At 61.0% G+C, this 22,525-nt stretch overlaps 1 protein-coding gene across 1 annotated transcript; it reads right to left on the minus strand.

Moving 5' to 3' along the window:
- Positions 1-1,446: 1,446 nt before the first annotated feature.
- On the minus strand, positions 1,447-22,090 carry PLEKHA2 (pleckstrin homology domain containing A2). The gene is made up of 12 exons (XM_083811817.1): positions 21,935-22,090; positions 17,238-17,401; positions 15,559-15,615; positions 14,077-14,125; positions 13,222-13,319; positions 11,153-11,299; positions 8,336-8,482; positions 8,124-8,192; positions 7,889-7,959; positions 6,267-6,330; positions 5,555-5,632; positions 1,447-5,163 (listed from the first exon to the last, which is right to left on the minus strand). The coding sequence occupies exons 2-12, from the start codon at positions 17,376-17,378 to the stop codon at positions 4,831-4,833; spliced, it is 1,254 nt and encodes a 417-aa protein (XP_083667943.1). The 5' UTR covers positions 17,379-17,401; positions 21,935-22,090; the 3' UTR covers positions 1,447-4,830.
- Positions 22,091-22,525: the final 435 nt, after the last annotated feature.

The following is a 22,525-nucleotide window of genomic DNA, read 5'->3' on the forward strand; positions in this document are numbered from 1 at the left end:
GTCACCTCTTTTGGGGAAAAGCTTTTGAAAAAAAATCCCGTCAAACTCTCAAGGCAAGAGAGCAATGCACTCCTGCTTGCAAGGCCGTGCGCCTGGCTGTGCCGGAGGGCTCACGCTCGTGGCACCCGGCACTTGCCTTCGCTCCGCTATTTAAAACGCAGGCCAAGAGTTATTTATGAACTCTCATACACCTGTCAGAAATATTATCAATTCTTTCTCTCTCTAGTTTGGGAAAAAATCTTTACCGTGCTGCCTGCCTCAGTGCAATTACATACCGCGCTGCTGCATGAATCATCTCTGGTGTTTTCAGCGCAACACACACACTTCTAATGGGCACCCACTCGTTTTTTAAGCAGATTTCTGATTCATTTTAATGGGGAACATAGCTTGAAAAGCAGTCTTACAGTATCCTTTTGATGGCGGGCTGGGAAAAAAGTTAGTCGCTAAGGTTCTAAACCTGGGTTTTAAAGATAGGCACGTTCATGTTTTTGTTTCTAATGACGCTCGTTCCCATCCTACACGAGACTTACCTGTGTGCACAACAGCAGCATTTATGTCCTGCACTATTCCTGATGCCATCAACAACTGCCCAGCCCACGGAGTTTGCTTTTGTCCTGTGCAGTGGGAAAAGGAGAGGAGTGGGTAGGAGACAAGCGTCTGCGCAAGGAGGGGAAAGCAGCATTCAAGCCCTTTCCAGGCGTTTCTGGCGCAGCCTTTCCGCACGCTCAGCCTCCCTCACCCCAGGCTCGACTCTCATCCACGCTGTCTGCAGTTCTCAGCAGCCACCACTGCAGTATTTGCCCTAGAAACTTTGCAGCAAGTTTGTTTGCTTGCCTTGTTCTTTGAAGTTATTAGGATTACTACTAGTCCTCGATTATGCTAGTTTGTTAGTAAAAAAAAATAAAAAAAATTGCACCACTTCTCACAGGAACGCATCTATCAATCACCATTAAACCCTGTTTTGTAAAATGGCGTAGCTCACATGTGAAGCTTTCCAAACCCTTCTGTGTTTCTGTAGGATTGCTTCCCAGCTCTCAGTAACTGGGAAAAGTTTGCTCCCGTTGCACTTTTGCTGTTGTTTATGCCCCCAGCTGCAACCGGTCGCAGCAGGGGTTTCCTAGGCTGGTCTGAGAAGAAGTTATTTCACAGCCTCCTCCTCTGTTGTCTATTTATTCAAGGAGTCCTGAAAAACGGAGACCCTGCTCCGCTCCTGGTCAACACAGCACAGACTGCAAATGACCACGAGAAACGTGCTCAGCTAGTCCGCACTGGAAAATGTAATATTAAAAAGAAAAAACAGTTTTAAAGCAAGAGTTTTACTGGGACACTTACCTATGGAAGTGCTCAAGTTGAGTAAGATCTGGGGGATCTTACATCAGCAGGGATGGCATTTGACCCCCCTCAGGACTTGCAACCCAAAATACACAATGCCAATGCACAGCCTGGAAAAGCAACTGGGATTTCTTTCTTTATTTAAAAACACAGGGCAAAAAAAAGGGAGTTCCATCTCCTGCAGCCAGCATTTACACGCGAGAGGCAGACGATCGACACCACGGGCTGTGGAGCATCGCCCGGCGAGGGATCCCGGTCCCTAAGAGCACTTGGAGCATGCAGCCAGCACTGACCGATGGCTGAAACCATTTGGGAGTTTTCATACAGAAAAAGCAAACCCATTCCTCACTTCACTCTTTCTGTACAACATACCTTAAACCCGCACTCGCTACTAAAGCAGGGAAAACTTGGCACAAACTTCATTTCCCAAGGGGCCCACGCAGGACACGGGGCAGCTGCCAGGGCGATGCATTCACCCCATCACCAGAGGGCCAAGAGGCAAACCTACAGGACACGGGGCACCGATCGAGGTCTGGCCGTGTTTCTGTCTGTCCTTGGGATAGGAGAGAAATTCCCCGCCGGTACCCCACCTGCGGAAGGGGATCACCATCACGGATCGGGCCGGCTCTGTGGCTTTAGTCCCACATTCACGTGCCACCGCCGAGGCCGTCACGCTGTCCTGAAGACGGAGGGAGGGTGGGAATGAGAGAAACGAGAATGTTGCAACCGCACTGGAGCCACTGGTAGCTTCTCCTCCTGGATAATTAACTGTAATTGTGCAACAAGCTTCTGCTTTACCATCCCAGGCCCGAGGAAACTTTGCAATTATCAAGCAACAAAAATACTTGGTACTCTGTGTTTTTGAAGCCTTGCACAAAGTAACCATCGTCCCCGTGCGTTTAATGTTTTCCAGAAATGAGGTCAGAGTGCTGATATCGCTAAGTGCTGTAACTTTATGATTGATAGTCTTACCAAATTATTAAAACATTTTTTGAAAGAGAACATCTAACTAGCCAAACAGCAAGTCAGCCTAGAGAAAAAAATTCAAACACTAGTGCAAATAAAGCAAAAAGGGAAAGGAACAGCATAACCTAGGTTTCTACAATTAAATAACAAATATTAACATTCTCCCAGTACCATTTGCATCGATTCCCACTCATTTTCATAGCTTCAATTTTCTCCAGGATTTCCACACAAAATCCCTTTGAGCCACTCTCGCCCACTGGATTCGGGAGGCCCCATTCGCCGCCTCACACAGGCTGTATAAAGTGTACCTTTAGCCGCTCCTCGTGGACTAGAACAGACCACGGGAAAGCAAAATAATGCCATCTGACAACATACTGCTATCAAGTCACGTGTTGGTCAACCGATTCTGTGAAAAACGAAAACGCCTCTACGTTCAGACTGCGCCCGCCCCCGGCACTGCCACCGCCTCCCCTTCCTCGGAGCCACGCGTCCCCGTCCTGCCGCGGGCACAAAGGCGCAGGCCTGAGCACAAAGCCTCCCCGAAGCGACCACGCTTTCTGTACAGAGCACGGTTGGTGCAGGCTGGTGCGAAGGGACAGGAGAGAAAAACCCGCAGGGCACGGCCAAGCTACGAAATTCCCCCCTCTGGGCCTCGTCTCCAACACCAGCACCAGGGCCGTGGGCCTGCACCCAGCCCTCCCGCCCTGCCAGCCCGGCAGCTGGGGACTGCCAGCAGAGCTCGGCTGAACGAGATGGATGCGGGAGGAGGCGATTCGGATCCCGCTCAGATCGGCGGGGCTAACCAACGTCTCGGAGCTCGGCGGTGATAAAACCCCACTCGATCCCAGGCCGAGTCTGAGCTGGGTTAAAGCACAGCTGTTAAGCAGCTGGAGACCTGGAAGGGGCAGGGACAAATCAGAGTTTTTGCTTCTGGGGAGCACATTAAGCAGATTTTGCAAAGCAGAGAACATGTAATGACAAAAAAAAATAACAACTAGTACATAGTGAAGGGAAGCCTTGCTAACTCCAGAGCCCTCCACGCACTGCTAGGCTTGCCGTGCAGCTCCCACACTTGCCCCCCTGCTTTCTCAGCTGCAACACCCTGGTTTATCAGACAGCAACGAGCGTGCCTGCGTCGGGGGCAGCTCGGTTCCCGCGAGCACCGGGGGGGTGCACTCGGCGCAGAGATACCCAGAGGCACAGAGACGGCACAACCCTCGTTCTGGGTGTGATTCAGGCCTGGACAGGGACCCTCGGAACGAGGCTGAAGCAGCACCTAGGCTTCAATGGGCTGGATGCAGCTTTCACAAAGTCACAGCCACGCAAGCTGTGGCCCTCAGTGAGCAGCCAGGAGCGGCGTGCTGCTTCCCGGTGTCCAAGGCAGTACACAGGCGTAGTTGGGGTGAAGATATCGGACAATCTCACTTCAATTTTCTGTGCGCTATTTGTCACACCTCCTACATGAGCCTATTTGGTTATGGAAATGGCCGGCTCACATTGCTTAAAAAGGTTCTGCTCATTTTCATTTCAAGGCGGGTAACAGGCCAGTTGGACGAGTCTTCCGAGTTTCATTAAACACTCGGCTTTTGTTGCTTTTTCTTAAAAGCACTTCACCACTCAGGCACGTCTCTTTGGTGCCTAAATGCATGCAGTGCAGAACTGAAGACATACCTGAGGATACTCCTGCCCCCCGGTCGCTGCGGCACCGGCAGCCTGCCCAGAAGCAGCTCCCATTTAAAAATCGCTAAAACCTTGCAGAGGGCTTTGAGCAGGGAGTCTGCTGGAGCTTAGCAGTGGCGACAGATATAAAAAGAAGGAATTAAAAGCAAACAGATTTGCCAATACACCATTAGTCGAGCAGGGTAAAGAGCTGGTCTCCTGGAAAAAAACGTCGTCAGCGCTGAAAGTTGCAGCGCTTCTCCTGCTCCGAGCGCAGCTGCACCGTGGTGCGGCTCCCTGGCTGTGCCGGGGGAAGACTGAGCAGCACAAAAGGGGAGAAAAACGTTTATCCAGAAACGAGAAAGGCCACCTCACTCCCCCCCTTTCCTGCTTCTGAGTCCTCCTGCTGTTTCTTCCAGGGTTGTTTTTGGGGAGAAATGATGCATTTGCTGCAGAGGACACCCCTCCACTGGGCAGTGGGGAGCTGGCGCTTCCCACCCCATGCAGGGGGCACGCAGCGCCCGGGGTGGAGGCGGCTCGCCAAAACCCCAAACTACCTCAGCCAGCCGCTGCCAGACCACGGCCCCCGGGCTCACCGAGACACAACCAAGGGGGGAGCAGGACGGGAGCCCCGCTTCTCCCAGCGGAGCACAGGCACCAGGGAGCGTGTCTGGCCCAGCCCGGCGCCGCGTGAAGGAGCGGCGGTGGAGGAAAGGAGCCAAATCTTGTCCCAGCCGAGGCAATGGGGCAGGCTAGGTCCCAAGGGCTGGGCAGAAGTACCGAGGAGACCAGCTCGCCCAGCCCCACCAGCGCGGCAGTGGCCACGCGTCCCGAAGTCCCCGCGCCCTGCAGCCGCGTTGTGGCTCGGCGCCGTCAGACGTCGGAGGTCCGGATGCTTTCATCGTCCAGGTCGAAGGCGAAGGACTTCTCCTTGAAGTGCTGCGGCTCCGACCTGTGCCGCAGGCGCTGGCCCGGCACAGCACCGACATCGCGCTCGGTGAACGCCGGCACGAACACCGCGTCCCTCATCTGCACAGGCACCTCCGCCAGCGCCGGCTGCTTCCCCTCCGCCTGGGGCACCGGCGTCCACGGCTGCCAGGAGGAGGTCGAGGGGGCTTTGCAAAGCGCTTTCCTCTCCTCCGCCGGCTGCCTCTGCTGGGAAGGGGCTGGCTTGGTCATGGAGCAGGACCTCATGAAGGAGATTTCCTGCAGGGACAGATGCAGAGTGAGTGCTGGTTGTTTGTGTGTGCGCGAGCAGCTGCTGTGAGCAATTTGCAGAGCTCTGGGGACCAGAATTGGGCCCTCTGCATGCTCTGCAGAAAGGAAAGAAAAGCTAAGCAAACTGACAGTCTGAATTCAATGGCCCCTTGCCATCAGAAAGCTCCGAGAGCAGAGCAGGGCTCAGCCAGGGCCAGCCTGGAAGCCGAATCTCACTTTTCAATCCTTTTCAAGGGACTGGCAAGCAAACGCAGGGACGGCAGGCACCTCACCCCGAAACGGGCTAACCGAGCGTTTACACAGGCCCGAAGTAGGCATCTTGTGAGTTGACGTGATCATTATTTGACACAAAATACGAAGCAGAAAGGATATGACCTACCCTCGGGCGGGTTTTCAGGGCCTGAACTGCCCCTGCGATGGCGCGGATCCAGCTGTGCATGTCCTCGGGGCTGTCCGCCTGCAAACCACAGCAGCCAGGCGTCAGTCCCCCCCCCGCGCCTCCCAGCCCCACGGCGTCGGGCTGACCGATGCACGGGGTACCGCGGACCCCAGCGCAGCTGCTGCTACCTCTTGCTTGCTCAGAAGTGACCGCACCACCCTGTCCTCACTTGCAGACGGGCGGCCGCGCACATCGCAGCGTTTTGTGTGAGGAATGGACAAAGCGTTCAAGGAAGGAGGCGGCGGGGGGGGGGGGGGGTGGCTGGCCACATCTGCAGCACCCAGGGCGTGCAGACACAGCCCCGCACGCTCGGGATGCTCATCGGATCACCGCGTGCTTTTGTCTCTGCTTTTTCCTGCTCGCACAAGTAGCTGCTGTTATAAATAAGCCCCAGTGGAGAAGTGAAACCACCCGGCAGTCCTCCCCGCTGCCCGTGCCACGAAGCCGGGCAGTCGTGTACGAGCTCATCCGCTGATGTTTGCTGGCTGAGGCTGCTGGGGAACGTCCTGGTTAGAGGAGGGTGGCTTGCGTTGGCTGTCAGCAGTGGAATTTACTGCCTAGAAAAGTAAACTAGAGGCCTGACAATGCCCTGGCTTGCTGACCGCCTCCACCCATCCTCGGCTCAGGAACCATCTCACTTCGGCTGCCTTACCTGGATGTAGAAGGTCCTGGAGCTCGTTATGATTTCAAAGAGGTTGTCCCGCATCAGGAGGTCACTAGGAACAGCAAGAAAGAGACAGTCACTACCCAGACGTCACCGTGGATAGCAAAATGACAGATTTACCCTCACACCTAGAGAGTGCTGGGGAAAGACACATTTAGGGCAAGCAATCTCATCAGGATTTTGGTAACGAAAGCCCAGCTCCCCAGGGACCACCACCTCTATCCACAAACATTTCAGCTCCTGCAGCCTGCAGTTCAGCCTCTGCCCCCTCCCCAGACCCGGAATCCCCAGTCTCATTTTAAACTTGGACTCTTAAGAATAACTGATACAAAGCTATATTAATGAATTATATTTTTACTTGAGCTAAAGAAGTTTGTTTTCATAGTTCATTTTCATTGCAAATCTTCAAGTTACTTTGATTTTATCAGCGTTATCTGCAATAAAATTGTTCCCAAGACATTGTGTAGCCACCTGTGATAGTTTAAGGAATACGCCTGTACCCAGCTTTCAGCTGCTTTATGAACACCTTTGTTCTTCTGTCATATGATGCTATTTACTGTGCAGGGCCTCATACTCCTTAATCTAGAGAGATAAGAGCTGTGCGAGCACGCCTCTGCCACAGAGATGACTATCAGCACAAGGAGGAGAACAGAATGACAATATCCTGCATCCACGTTTCCCCAGCCTGCTTGGGGAAGCTGAAGGAAAAGAAGTTTCTTAAGAGCAAACCAAAACCGGGATGTTTGAAGAATGTCTGGAGAAAGCAACCACGAGACACTTGGGAATAACGCAGGAGTGAACCGCAGGACGGGGGTGCCAAAGGACCCGCTGCCCCGAGAAGGGGTCCCCCTGTTGCCCCCACTCCAGCTGAGAGGGTTTCCAGGGAAGAACGGGGGAATTCAGGATTTGGAGGGGAAGGGATGGGAGAAGGGGACTCTGGATGCGCCTCTGAGCAAAAACCAAGGAAGGGCAACACATCCGGAATGCTTCAGCATTTTGCTGAGGCCTGTATACTTCTTGTGGTGCCCACCCCCAGGACCCTCTGGAGGGCTGCGCAGCGCTGGGGGGGAGAAGCAGGCGGCGTTACAGGGTTGTGAAACAGCAGCGAGCACTCATGAGCCGCAGCCGCGCACCCGCCGAGCGGCAGCAAACTGCCCCGGGGCTCCCCGAGAGAGGGCGTTGGGTTTCCTTCCCGTGCTCGCCTGGCCGGGCCCCCCCAGCTCCCCGTTAACATCCCTCAGGGCACGCTGCCCTCTCCCTGCCGCAGCCCCCCGTGGCTGCTCAGCCCCCCCGCTGGCCCCCCGACACCCCCCAGCCTCCACGAAGCAGCAGCACGGGCGCCGCAAGGGGAGCGCGTCGTCAGACCAGGGCTCAGCACAGCGAGAGCGATGCTGGGGAATGCACCAAGCCCCGGCCCTGCGAGGCAGCGAGGGTGGGTGGGAGAGCAGGGCAGCCTCGGGAGCAGGAGCAGCAGCGAGGCAGGCGTTTGTCTCCCTGGGATGAGCATCCCACATTCGGCACACTGGGGCCAGGGGGGCTGCACCGGCCCCCAGCACAACGTGGGGTTACGGCAGGAGCAGCCAGGAGAGGGGCACAGGAGGAAGCATTACCCAGACTTGACCAGGCATTCGTGGGTCTTGCACACGTCCTTCAGGAGAATCGAACGCAAGGGCTCCTTGTCCTGCGGAGACGAGAGGAGACCAGGGTGGGCTGGGGCACCCCGCGGGGCTGCTGGTGCCGGGGTGCGCCTGCGAGCACCCCCCTCCTGCGCCAGCGCAGGACGGAGCAGCCCCAGGGCTCTGCTGGGGGAGCAGCCGGACGCAGGCAGGGGTGGGGGCCGCTCACCTGCTCGCACTTGTAGTAACTGATGGAAAATTCGTCGAGGACAAAGTACCGGCGCTTCCAGCTCTTCCTCTGGAAAACAGATGAGGAAACCCCTCGGTGCCGGGCCCTGCGCTCTCCCCGTGCCGGGGACATGCTGGTGGCATCCGGAGCGCCCCCGAGCCAGGGGAAGCAGCAGCCCAGCGCCAGCCACCCCGCAGGCACCCAGCACTCACCACGTTCCCCTGCTTCACGCAGTAGCCGCTCTTGATGGCAGGGGGCCCGGCGGGCGGCTTGGTGGCCGAGACGGGGATGTAGCTCTGCGAGCGCCGCAGCAGCGGGTGGGCGGCCAGGTCGCTGCCCTCTGCCCCGTCCCCTCCATTCTGCAAAGGAGAGCGCGGTTACCCGGGGGGGCACGGAGAAAGCAGGGAGGGGAACTCCCCGATGGAAAGCTGGAGGGGAGGGCGACCCAGAGCACGCCCTGAGCACAGCACTGCATGCAAAGGGCTGATTGCAGTGCCTGGACACGAGCACGGTAATGAATGAGAGGAGAGAGGATTTTCTCTCATTGCATTCGGCTTTACAGACTGCTGCTGGAGTACAACTCACCATTATGGTGCCCACGTGTTAAAAACAATGTTAAGAAATTGGAAAGGCTACAAAAAAAACAGAGGGGATTCGAGGGCTGAGGAAATCCCTTGCAGCAGGGGAGCTGAACTTCATCTGCCTGGCTTATCAAACCCTGAGAAGTGACTCAGCTGCAACAGAGAGAGGTCCTGGGGGAAAGGCAAGGTACGAGAGCTCTTTCATCTGGCAGGAGGCAGAACAAAAACCACCGGCTGGAAACTGGAGCCAGACAAACCCAAGTTGGAAGGCAGGGACGCTTTCCAGCTAGAGAAAGCAATATATCACGGGAATAAACTGCTCAGGAGAGCAATAAAGTCTCCACTCCACATTCTCACAGCCAAGCCAGCATTTCCCCGAAGGAAACCGCGATGTTTGGAGTTCAGGTAGAAAAACCCCGCTGCCCCCAGCCAGCATCGCCGTGCTCCCCGCGGCGCCGGCCCTCCCCCCCCCACGGCAGCGCGGAGGATGGCTCGAGATGAAACCTCTGTGCTCATCTCCTTCCCTCCTGCCCCTCCAACCCCTTCCTTCTGCTCTGAGGCTGAGGTTTGCGAATTGCCATAGCAGCCAGCCTTATATGGCACCCGCGCCTGAGCGAGTACCGGTGCGGTTAACCAGCGACCTGCCCCGCGCTCGCGCTGCTCCTTCCAGCACCTTCGGGGCGGTGTTTGGTTCTTCCAGGGCAGAGACGAGCAGCAGCTCGGCCGGCCCCGAGCTGCAGCCGGGCACCCCAGACCTTCCCCTGGGTCGGCACCAGCCCCGCCGAGCAGGGCAGCTCTCCGTGCCCAAACCACCCCCCCGGGCAGACGTGGGCACTGACCCAGGAGCTGGGGCGATGCTGCTGCAGGTCTGGGGGTGCAGCAGGGGCAGGGGCCCCCCCACAGTCACCGAGCTGCCCGGGGACAGCACCGTCCACCCCAGGGCAGGACCAGGAAACCACGAGCGTGCCCAGGAAGCTGCAGCAGGAAGAATAGCCATTTCACCCCAGGGCAAGCAGCAAGAGCGCAGAAAATAGCCCAGCAGCTGACGCATCACCTCCAAAAAAAGCTCCTCTGTGAAAGAAAAGGCAGGCAAGGGCTGAGGATGGAGCTCGCCGCTTCTGGGCAGCTGTGGCAGGGGGAGGAGGGCAAGGCAAGCTCACTGCTCAGGGGCACCAGGGAGGGGTGGCCGCGAGCCCCGGCCCCGCGCGGCCCCACTCCCCAGCAGCCCCCGCAGATGGGGAAGCGTGCGAAGCGCCCGGCAGCAAGAAGTGCTGCGATGATTTAATTCCTGCTCTATTTTTAGTGCTGCCGCCGTCGGGAGCCAGAGCCGGCTGCTGAGCACCCGGAGGCGGGGGCCACCAGTGGCCGTGCTCCCCCTCCACGAGTGGAGGGCAGGGGACTGCAGGACCGTGGGATGCGGTGCCAGCCACCACCCCGGGTACGAGCCTGTCCCTCCACCTGCCTCCCTGCGGAGAAATCCCCACCGGCCCCTTGGCTGCTCCCATGGGGGCGGCAGCACGTGGTCCCCCTGCCCCAAGCACCTCGATGCAGGATCCGGAGCCAGGTGGTGCTGTGGGGTGCCCAGAGAGCAGGGGCAGCAGGTTCCCCCTCCTCCTCACCCCCCCCATCTCTTCATAATTCAGAGCGAGACAAAGCAGAGGTGCTCAAGGTGCTAAGTGCAGCTATTTATACACCGAGTGGGAAGGTTTGGCAGGCACTGAGCTGGCTTCCAGAAATGAAAAACGCAAACCAGCCTCCCGGCAGCCCATAACCAGAAACCGCCTCCCCCTGGACCCCACATCGTGCGTTGCTGCCCCTTCACCCCAAATCTTCCCGGCTGGAGCAGGCCAGCACAGCCTCCATCCATGGGGACATCACCAAGCCTCCCAGGGCCGTGTCCACGAGCTCTGCTGCTCCAGCACACGGGTTAGGGAACAACAGAGCCCATTACTGCTGGGTATTTAACAGTATTTCTCTATTCCTTGTGCTGCTTGACACTCACAGGGCACAAAGCGTGGCTGTGGCAGAGGTGCCCTCGCCCGTCACGAAGGAAGCTGCCACCTTCCTGCCTATCCCGTTACCAGCCGCTCTAAAAGCGCTGGGAGCGGACACAAAGTGCCACGCTGGTGTCACATCCAACCCAGCCCGGAGCCTGCAGCCGAGTGGCAGAGCAGGGACACGGCGTGGGAGCGGGCACCAGCTGCCAGCCTGCAGCCCTGCTGCAAGGTTCGCAGTCCTCTGCTCTGAGACATCTCCGCATTAATTCCCGGTTTCAGCCTTCTCGTCCCTGCAGCGGAGCTCCAAAACCCGGCCCGAGCTGCAGCCCGCAGGCTCACAAGGAGCAGCCTCGCACACCCGTGCGCTTTCTGCTGCTCTCGTGGCTCCCCAGGGCCGCCACCAGCAGGACTTGGCACTTCTGCCGGAGAGCAGCGCGGCCGGGACGCTCACCTGGTTGATGGAGATGGGGGTGTGCACCACCACGCCCCCGATGATCTCGGTTTTGTAGGCAACCTGAGGCTTCCTATCCTGCGCCTGCGGCACCGCCGGGGGCTTCGTGATCTCTGCAGCAGGCAGGACGCCACCGCCCTTCGGCACCTGCAGGACAAAGGAAGCGGCTGAAGGCCACGGAGCTGCTCCAGGCACCGCCGCATCATCCTCCCCACCTGCACCCAGCAACGGCCCTTTAAGAAAAATAAAGGGAGGCGACACCCCAATTAAGGAGGGACACCCCAATTAAGGAGGGCACGGCCCCACCCGGGCGGTTCACAGGAGGCAGTGAGACAGGAGGCGGTGAATAACTCGGCATCACCTCGCAGGAGCCTGCGACCTGCCTCTGCAGCCCAGCGCATCTGTGGGACACTTGCTCCTTTAATTGGCCCCACTCCGAGCCAGACTTAATGAGGAGCTTTCAGCCGCCTAACGAGGCTGAGCTGCAGCACGTCCGCAGGGCCCCACAGACGGCCGGGTGCTATTTTACACCGACACGCCGGGCAGGCTGCGTCTGCACGACACAGGACCACGGGCAGGGACACAGCTCCCAGCTCCCACCCGGTTTCCCAGCTCTGGGAAGAACAGCGGGCGGCCAAGCTTCCCCCCCGGCCAGCACCCCCGCTTCTCTAACGGCACTAACCGGGGGCTCCGGGCCACCCTCCTGCCCTCCGCACGCAGCAGCAGCAGCTCAGCCCCTCCCCGGTGCCGGCCCCTGCCTCAGCCCCGCGCAGCGGTGCCGGGGAGCTGCAGGAAGCGGTTTCGCCATGCGGGCGCAGGGACATTGCGTACGGGCAGCGGCTGCGGCTCCCCGCTGGCCCAATGCACAGGGGAAGGCGTCCTCCCCGCGCAGAGCAGAGCAGAGCAGCACCCACTGCCCCCGTCCTCGTCCCCGCAGCCGCCACGAGCCTCGCGCCCGGAGCCGCCCGAGCAGCAGCAGGAACCGGGCGACGCGCCCAGAGCAAAGTCCCCGTGAGAAGCGGAGGCTGAACCTGGGCCTCGGCACTGGGAGCAGCGCCCAAACCCCTGCCCCATCCTCCCGTCCCACAGGTATCGGCCTGCGCTGGGTGCAGATGCCCACACGGCCGGGGTGCCCCCATGCTGGGGGAGCCCCCAGCCCTGCTCAGCGTGCGGGGAGAACGATGAGAGGCTGCCGAGGGTCTAAACCCCAAACGCTCTCCCCACAGCCCCCTGTGCCCCTGGGGACCGACACCAAACCTTGGAAGCCGTTGCAGCACAGAGCGGCCGGAGGAAACCCGGGCACAAGGAGAAGCATGGGCAGAGGGAGGGGGGCGGCCACGATCTCCCACCCCGAGCCGCTGCTCGCAGGAGGGCGGGCACGGGCGCAGTGCATCAGCTCGAGGCAGGAGCTGCAGCCCCGGCCGCCCCGCTGCCAGCCCAGCGGCTCAGCACCCTGCCTCCCACCCCTCTGTGGAGGTTTGGTTTGTGGGACACCAGCACCTGAGCCCCTAAAGGGGGGCAGGCGGCACAAGCCAGAGCTTGTGCAGGCAGTTTGCTGGCTTCGGGTGCAGAGGTTGTCACATTTAATGCATTCGCAGATGAAAAAGAAAATACCAGCCAGGCCTGGTCTTGCAGATGAGTTTCACACAGGGACTACAGCACAGCGCTCCAGCGATTTTAAACAAAAAGTACAAGGAAAAAGGTTATTTGATGAGCCCCAATCCTAAACTATCCATCACGTCCTACCAGCATTGACCAGTGGCCGCGCTGATGCCGGGCACGCAGAAGGCTGCGGTACCCCGACTCCTTCAGAGCAAGCCCCGCGATGCCCCACCACGCAGCGCATTTGCTGCGCCTCATCACAAGACCCAGTGTTCCGGGAAGGAGAAGGATTAAGGAAATTACTGTGGCACAAGAAAGAAGCCCTTTGACAGCCGCAGCAGGGAATCGGTTACGTGCAGCCCCCACCAGCGGGAGGGACAGCGGGAGAAGAGCCACAGAGCTCCCGGGGATGGGGACGTCTCCAGCAGAGACAGGCACAGCACGACCTAGGGCACGGCACGACCTACCGTGATCTTGCTGGCCCGGTTGAGAGCCTCCACCCAGTCCTGCAGGTCTTTCTGATCACTGGCTTGCAGGAAGTAGCGCTGAGATAACGCATTGATAACTGTCAGAGAAGGGAAACAGAAGAGTTAGGGAACCCCGCTCAGTGCTCAGCGTTATTAGAACAAACTTGTAACTCTGCAAGGCAGCAGCTCTCAGCTCCTGATCCCAGAGCACCCTGCAGACACCGCTCTTGTAGCCTCTTGCACGGTTGCCCCTTGTAACCCCAGGGCAGCGGGGACGCGGCAGCTGTTTGGCAGCACCCCTACACCACGGCTGAGCGCCAGTGCCACTGAAGCCACGCAGGGACCTTAGGCCAAGGCTGTGGCATGGCCCAAACCAGGACTCAACCATCTGAGGCACTCCCTCCCGCAGCACTTTTAGCTCTCCTACAAATCGTGCACGCAGACCCAGGCAGGGTCTGGGAAACTCCTTGGGGACGGGTCCCTCTGGCCCCGCAGCAACGCTGCCTGCTGGATGTGGGCCAGGGGAAGCTCTCCGGGGACCTCTGCACCGCAGCGCCGGGGATGTTTCGGGTTGCACAAGCTCTGGCGGAAGCAGCCGCGGGCCCCGCTGTGCTACCAGAGCTGCCCCGGCACTCCCCAGCCCCGTCCTGGTGGGCTCCGCAGCACGGAGAAGGCAGAGCCCCTCGGGGAGCGCACCCAGGTGGGAACGCGCTGCGTGCTGCGGTCGCTGTGCGGGGTCACAGCCCCCGCGGTGAGGCACTGCCAAGGCAATGCTGCTGCTCTGGGACAAGCGTGCGCCCGTGCTGCCGCTCCTCCCGCGCTACACCCGGGCCCCACTGCTGTCCCCTCGCTTACCAAAGCAGAACGGAGTTTTCGGTTTCTGTTTCGGGGTGGCGACGCTGACCTGCGACAGAACAAACGAAAGAAAAAATGAAGGATAACCACAAAAGCTAACAACGTGCCAGAGAGGTGGAAGTTTCCATGCATGTGCACGAGACCAAGGGGAAGCTGGCGCTCCCCAGGCACCGGCCGTGCCCCTGGCTGACAGCACAGCCTCGAGACGCCGACCCCAGCGCCCGCTTTGCTCGGACACCAGCCCCTGCTCCCCACCGCCCAGGCAGACGCGCTTTGCAGCGGCACCGCTGTGCTGCCCCTCGGGCACCGTGCTCCGTCGTCCCAGCCCAGAGCCCCCCGCGGCACTCGGCCCGGGGCTCGGTGTGTCCCCAGGGCGAGTTCTCGAGCTGCAGCACTGCTGGGTGAGCGCGGGAAGCCGCCCGTCCCCGGCACCGCGCAGCCCACGGGCGGGCAGCCCCGAGGGAAGGTCAGCACCAGAGCGGGCTTTCGTCCGCCGCCGTCCCCCCGAGGCACCAGCTGCACTGCGAAGAGCAGAAAGCTTTCAAGGGCCTTGGAAGTACGCGTTTCTGCCGGACTAACATTGTCGCTCTTGTCAGCAATTAAGAAAATTGAAGGAAAATAGCAGTGGTTTCTCCCTAAAGAGTAGGGATCGTTTATATAAGAATAATATTCCCCGGGGCTCCAAGCACAGCATTCATGGAGTATTTATTCTGACAGGCTTCCTCCTTCCGCGCCAGTCTATAATGCTTTAAATATGTTTTCTCAAGCAAACCTCCATTTTTCTGGCGTATTTAGAGCTGGTAGTTAGAGCCACGGGCATAACCCAGTCCTGCAGTTTGTGACCAAATGCTGTCCTACAGCAATTTTCAAACAGACTAAGACGTATATAATTTATAAGTGCGGCTCTTTCTGAAACGGGGAAGGCTCAGCCTCCCAGCATTGCTTCATCTGAGCTTAATTTATAAATCATGATTCAGCAGGAACACGGAGATCTGTTCGATTCTCTCCCCGGCTCCGATGACGAGCGGGACCCGGTGCAGGGGCTGCGAGCCCCCACGCAGCAGGAGCAGGGTGCAGCGGGTGGCACGGGGAGGGAGGCAGCTGCACACAGCCGTGCCCGCGGCTCCGTGCTACCAGGTTGCGTGGCAGTTGCTGGGTTTTGCACCGTTTTTGCCTGACAGCAAGAGGGACCGTGGGGCCATCTCCGTCCCCATCTCTACGGCACCTCCCGCAGGGCTTGGGCACGTCCCCGGCCGGCGCAGGCTGCAGCGGGGCTCGGTGCCCCCGCCCCAGCCCCCGCCAACTCCACTGATGCCGTGCTCCCATCCGGCGCCGACCCCTTCCTCACCGCAGAGCGGTTCCTCTTCCTCCCACGCCCCTGATGCGCACAGGGGGGACGGGGACGGGGCAGGATCGCGCCTCTCCCTGCAGCACTGCGGGGTAAGGGAACAGCACAGGGCATCCCCGCCCCGCTGCCCTTACCTTGGAGATGTAGGTCAGCTGCAGAGATCCGACAGCACCCGCACCGATGGCCAGGTTCTGCAAAACACAAAACGAGCAACGGGAGTGAAACGAGAGGGAGAAGGCAAGAGGCGAGCCAAGCGCCTGACGTTCAGCATCTTTAGGGCCAAGCGGCGAAAGCGCCAGCCGTGCTCCCGGCTCGGTCGCTGCCCCTCTCCAAGCACCCACCTTTCCCGTGCCCCCGTCCCTCCCAGCAGCGCCCTGCCGAGCTCTGGCCCCGAGCACGAGGCTGCGCTACCGCCCGCCAGGCGGCTGCTGGCCCTGTGGCCGGGCACTTCTCCTTCCCCGCTGAAGAAGCCGCGGGGAGATGCCCATCGGGGGGCAGGTGCCTGCCCAGACCACCGGCAGCACCAGGAGGCTCGTCCTAGAGCTCAGCTTTGGCTCTTAGCCATTTGAGCTTGACAGCAAGCACCAGGGCAGCCCCCAGAGGCAGCAGGCATCGCACCAGGCAGGGACTCAGCTGCCCCAAGCGCTGAGAACATTTGCCACGTGACGCCGCTCCAAGCCGACGAGTATTTTCTAGGACCTTTTATCCTTCCTGTTTTCGCCGCCTTTACACCAAGACACGAACTGCTGGGGACGTGCGGCACCTCACGCTGGCACAGCGCTTCCGAAGGCTCCTGCAAGGTGTGAACTGCTTCTGCTGGCGTAAAGTGCTGCTGGGGGGGGCTGGAGACCACAGCAGCTGGGCCACAGGGGTGCCAGACCCGACACCGTGCCAGGACGTCGGCTCCTGCCCAGCGCAGCCCGTGGCAGCCTCCAGCCCATCGCTAGCGGGGCCGGGCAGAGGAAGGAGACGCTGCTGCGGCCTTGGGGCTGCTCGCGCAGCCAAGCACGTGCAAATAGGAACTCCGCGTTTATTTTCTTTGGATGCGATGTCCAAAGAGATGCAGAGTTCAGGACCGCTGGCGACCCAGGCTGGTAACAGATGTAATCCCACCGCGCTGCTGCTTCCTCAGAAAGCCCTGCGCAGGAACCAGCCCGGGCTACTTGGAAATGACAGATTGCTTCCAGATGGGGCCAGGCTCAGCACCGCTGCCGCTCCACAAGCCAGCAGCTTCACCCCAAGCAGGGAGAAACCCAAAGCTTCCCTGCAGACTTCACCAGGCTTTGGATGAGGCGGCAGGAGTGGAAAATTCAACCCCAGACTTGGAAAACAAAATGAGCACAAGCAATAGATGGGGGGAAAAGCCCCAGCCCTGCGCTTCGTGCTGCTGTCAGGCAAAAAGCATTTCCCTCTCGTTAATCTGCGGTGGAACAGGCACAAACGTGACACACTGCTGTCCCTGACACCAGGCGTGCCCTCACCAGTCTGCTCTTTTTTTTATATTTTTATATTCCACTTTTTTTGTGCGGAGAAGGCCTCCTTTCTGCATCACTTAATACGCCACGCAGAATCCGTGGCGGGAGGGCAGATTCCCCAGGGCACCCAGAGCAGGCGGCACCAAACCCTCTGCTGCGGAGCGGCCTCTCGGTGCCGAGCCAAACCCGCCCGAGCAGCACGGGGACGGGCACACCCGGCGTCACCTCGGGAGAACAGGCTCGTGGCTGGCAGAGCGGCGCAGCGACGGGACCCCCGCGCCGGGCAGCTGCAGGGAGCGACCTCAGCGAGAGGCCAGAGCGCGGCCGCGGAGCCCTACCTGCGGGTTGTCCATGTACCACAGCAGGCAGTTGGCCTGGGTGTCCAGGATGAAATACCTCCGCAGAAACTTGCCGCAGGTCTCATTTTCCTCGATGTCCAGGAACCCGCAGATACGGTTCTGTCGGTCCAGGTACGGCATGCCGGGCTCCTTCTGGCATCACCCTGGAGAGGGACAGGGCAGGGGAGAGGTGGGTGCTCTGCTCGCGCCCCGCTCCCCGCCTCCGTTAGCTCCTCCTGGGCGGTGGCTCAGCCCCCAGCTCGCGTCCCAGTGCGCAGCACAAAGATGACAGAGGGAAAGAGGGAAGAGACTGATGCCGGGACTGATCCAAACGGGTGTGCCAGCTGCCTCCCTCACTGAGGAATGAGGCCTTGCAGAGATGTGTCCCACCACCCCAGCAAGGGATGCTGGAAGGGCGCAGAAGCCTGCACAAGGCTCCAAAGAGCAGCCAGGGGCTTCACTCCTCATCCCGTCCCCCCGCGGCACATCCCACGGCCACTGGAGCTTCCTGCAGGTCCCTTTTCTCAAGCTGTCCCCAGCTCCCAGCCAAACTCCTGCTGCCTCTCCCAGGCCTCCAAAGCTCACGGCCCAACACAGTAAAAGCAAAATGAAACTGTCCCGCCATGCAGTCGCGCTGCAGGGAAGCTGCCAGACGAACACAGAAGTCATCCAGCACGCTTCTGTGGCAAGGAGGGGGTGCCAGCGTGACGGCCCCGGGTGCAGGCAAGAGCCCGGCAGAACAGCAGTGAGCAAGGACTGAAATAGCTCAGCGGAGGAACTGCAGGAGTTTGGACACCAGGGTGCCTGCAGGAACCACAGATGGACTCAATCACCGCACGCTGCTGAACAAAAGCTCGTCGGCCTGGCTGCACAGCTCCGGGCGTGCTCGGCACAGCGTGGCTCTCCCCAGGCTCTGCAGCCAGCGCCGGCCAGGGTCCGCAGGGCAGGGATGGACCACGCCGAGGGACAGCCCCGTGCCCCAGCACGGCCCCACCAGATGGGGCAGAGCAGCCGCAAGGGTCCCCGGGCAACGCAAGGCCCCCGGGAACTGCCAACAAAAAATAACCCCGCGGCAGGCTGCGCGCTAGAGAGAGTCCGAGCACACTCCCAGGAAATGGAAAACAATCTGCAACTCCAGCAGAAAATGTGTGCAGCCAGGATGCAGAGTCAGCAGGGAAAACAATGACCAATGTCCACGGGGCACAGCCGTGTCACCAGGGCTGCTCGGGGCACAAACCCTCTGCAGCGTTGCCCCTCGGCTCGGCGGCAGAGCTGGGCTGCAGCCCAACGCCCGGGCAGCCGCAGCGCGACGCCCGCCGAGCGGGCAGCACAAGGACAGGGTGCGTGCGAACGGGCTCTGCTCGCATCCCCGTGGGAGCTAGACGTGGGCGAGACTGAGCATCGCCCTTGGCCGCCCCACGGGAGCAGCGGCCACTTTGGCTCAGCGGCAGCGGGTGTGCGTTGCCACCGCTCACACCCGGCAGCAGCACCCGCCCACTGCGCACAGCAGCCACAGAGCCACGGGGAGAGGAGCCCTGTGGCACCTCGTGCCACTCTGCTGCCCGTCAGCAGCAGGAGCAGGACCAGCACGGAGACCCGCGGGCTGGCCAGGCACGAGCTGCAGCTCGGGCAGAGCCCCCAGCCCCGGTTACGGGGGACGCAGGCAGCGGTTGCCGAGAGGATGCACGCTGAGCTTGGTGCGGTTTGTCCGGTAGAAAAGGAGGTGCCTCGTGCAGGTGCCAGAAGAGGAGGCTGCACAAATAAAAGATGTCATGCAGAAAAGGAGGAAATACTATTTTTGAGCTGAATAGCTGCAGTGGAGTGGGGCCCGGAGTGGCAAGTGTTGTGCAAGAGCTGCGGTGCAGCTGCGGAGGTAGAGGTGGCAGCGCACAAGGCAACCTGTCGTCAGGACCTCAGAGTCACGTCAGCGCTCCAGAGATGGGTATCGTGGCTGTGCGCGGGGGGAAACTGCACTGCTTCAGTAGAAAGGATTGTTTCAGAACAACACGTTTGGCTGATGCAAAGGTTATGTGGGCACTTCACATTTCACTGCTTTTTTGTGGGTTTATTTTTGTGGGGTGGGGGAGTGCACATAAAACAGATTCCCAGTCGACTTCAACTGTACTAATACGTTCAGACCAGGCTTCTTTAATCGCCTCCTGCTGCTTACAAAAGTCCAGAGATTTCTGCTTATGAAGTGGAAGAGAAAGGTGTGAGGTGGGGTGCAGCACCACCTGGCTTTGGCAGGCAGTTCAGGGGCGAGTCCCCAGCTCCTCGTGGCTGCGGTGCCGGACCCCTGGGATCCCTCCCGCGGCTCCTTATCTCCCCCCTCGCCATCCTGGATTAGCAGGGGCTCGCCTGAAAGCACGCAAAGCAGCTCGACTCTTCCGTGCAAGCTGACCTCAGATTGCACTTGGATATGCAAAAATCATCGGGCAGAGGAGATAACGATCGCTCCAAACTCTGCCTTCCGGACTGCGCTGCTCTCAGCGAGCAGGAATCTTCCCCATCCCTCCTCCGGGGCCGTGCCGCTCCCCGTCTGCTCCCAGCCCCTCACGGCACACGGGCTGCCTGGCTCCCTGCGGCCGCTGGGAATTCCATTTTCCCATAGGAAAATGACAAAAGTAGCAGCTCCAGCTCTGTCAGGATGTGGGTATTTGGTCCTCCTGCGCGGGAACTCCGCGAGGGCCAGAACAAGCTCAGTTGACACTAATGTTTACTATTTACACAGCGCTTTGTAAACTCGGAGTTATAAATATTTGTATGCAGGACCCAAACTTGCCTTTGCCATAGGAAGGCCACAAGACTAGATTTGGGGGGGGAGAATAAGAGGGATTGAGCAGAGAATCAGAAAATGATCGCTGTTCAGAAGTGCTAACGAGCCCTGCAGACCTAGCAGGAGGAGGTGCTTGAGCTTCAGACAAGACCCGTGACGGAAACCTGGGCACTCGAAGCTACGATTTGCCACGATGCCTGGGCCTCACTCACGCAGGCTAACCTGCCGTCCAGCAACAGCCCAGAGACCTTCCCAAGCACTGCACTGAACCAGGCCCGCAGGATCTTGCTCCCGGATCCAGTTCAAGAACTGATGTGCAGAGCAGCACAGCGAGGGCTTCCAGGGTTCTCCCTAGCCTCAGAGCTGACTGGCTGACCAGCATTTCCAGGGCCATGGTATCCCACCAAAACGTACAGCCAACCCTTTTCAAGCTCGGTTAATGGGATGACAAGAGCAATCGAGCTACAGAGGAAGATTTGCAGCACAACAAGGTGCCAAACCCCCTCCCCCTGTATTCTGAGATGGAGGCACGCCGCTGCCTTTGCCCCCAAGCAGGGCGGCTGCCCAGGAAGACGCAGAGCGGGCAGGGAGCCATCCTGATATGCAAACCCTCTTACATGGTTCCTGTTGGCTCCAAGGCCTCACGTGCGGCTGCAGTGCCAGACTTTCCAGGAAGCACCCCCAGGACGCCAGCGCCGCCCCACCGCGGCTGCCCGTGCCCTTTTGTACCCCGCTCCCGGTGCTCAGGGCGCAGCTACAGCCACGGGAGCGCTGCCCACGGAAACCTGGCAGCAGGAAGCCAACGCAGCCTGCAGACCTGCCACCCGGAGCACCGCGGAGGCGCTGGCTGGAGGCAAATCCTCGGCACCTTGCTCTGCTACGCGGCCCACGGTGCCTGCAGACGGTCACGGCATCCTCCTCCTCCTCCTCTCCCCGTCCGTCTGTCCAAGCCGCCCCGGTGCCACGCGGGGTGCGGGACGACCGCCGGTGTCAGCGGGGCTGCGAGCCGCGGCGGTGACAGCACTACTTCCTTCGACCTGCCCCGCAGAGGAGCTCCCAGAGCTTGCCCTATCGACGTCTGTCTGGTGGCAGGCACACAAGACAGAGACAGCGTAGGAACAGCCCAGCAGCTCGATCCAGACGTGCCTTAACGAAATCATTAACCTGTTGAAAGCAGGCTGGGAGCAGCGAGGGTACACTTCTCCGTTTCACCACGCAGAAACACCCGGTCTGGGGAACGCGCTTTACATAACTGCAGATTAAATCCTCTCTTGCACTTCTGCTACCCGTTCCTTGCAGCACGGCCCCACAGCAGGGGCCGGTGCGTTCCGCACCCCCAAATCTCCCCGCGGGGACCCCGCCCCCAAAAAACGCGAGCCGCCGCGGCAGGAGCAGCCCTCGCCGCCCCCCCGCTCTCTGTCCCCGCACTGCCCCTGAAGCCTCGGGGTGCGGGACCGCGACGCGACCCCCCCCGGGCAGCGAGGCCGCCCCCAGCGCATGGGGCCGGTGCCGCCAGCCCCGCGGGGGGGGCTTCCGCAGCGCTCCCGCCCCGACGGCCCGGACCCGCGGGGATGTCCCCGGGCCGGAGCCGAGCCCCGGGGAAGGCGCCCGCCCGCCGGCACCGGGCACCGCCAGCCCCGACCCCGCTCCCGGGAAGCCCCTTCGGGGGCAGGGGGGGGGCTCCGCCGGGCAGCCCCAGCCGGCAGCGGCGGGATGCTGGGGGGGGACCCCGCGATGCTGGGGGGGTCCCGGGATGCTGGGGGGGACCCCGCGATGCCCCGTCCCCGTCCCCGTCCCCATCCCCGCCCGGACCGGAGGGGCTGCGGGGGGGACGCTGCCCCCGGGCACGACGGCGGCGGCCCCGCGGACCCCCCCACGGCCCCGCGTGGCGCCGCCCCCGCCCGCCGGGCCCCGCACTCACCCCGCGGCGTCCCTGGGCTGCGCCCCCCGGGCATGGCCGGGCCGGAGCGGGCCGGGGGCTGCGGGCTGCGCGCACGCCGAGCCGCGGAGGAGGGCCGGGCGGCGGAGGGGGTGTGCCCGCGGCTCCGCCGTCGCTTTTTTCCGGGTTAATTACGTCTCCCATTAGCAAACCCGGCCCCGGATGTGAGTGCGGGGCGGCGGGCGCCCCGGGGGCCGGGGGGGGCCGCCGCGGGACCCGGCCCGCACCTGCAGCGGCTGCGGGGGGCTCGGCCCCTGCCCCGACGGCCCCCTCCCGGCACAACCCCCCCGAGCCGGCGCCCCGCCGACCCCCCCCCGTCCCGTCGGCTCCGTGGGGGCGGCTGCGGGAGCGAGAGCCCGGTCCCGTCCCCACCCCCCCCGCCCCCGGCCGGAGCCGGACCCCAGCCCCACGGGCAGCGCCCGCGCCGCCAGCTCAGGCGCTCAAAATAAGGAGCGGGTCCTCGGGTGAGAGCTTTTCGGGGGGAGGCGCGCCCCAGGGGTCCCGTCCTAAGCTCAGGCCTCAGCCCGGCAAAGTCCCGGGGCTTCCAACCCCTGCGGGGCACCGCGACCGCTG

Source organism: Anser anser (assembly GCF_964211835.1).
Source record: "Anser anser genome assembly, chromosome: 26".
In the NCBI taxonomy this organism is placed as follows: domain Eukaryota; kingdom Metazoa; phylum Chordata; class Aves; order Anseriformes; family Anatidae; genus Anser; species Anser anser.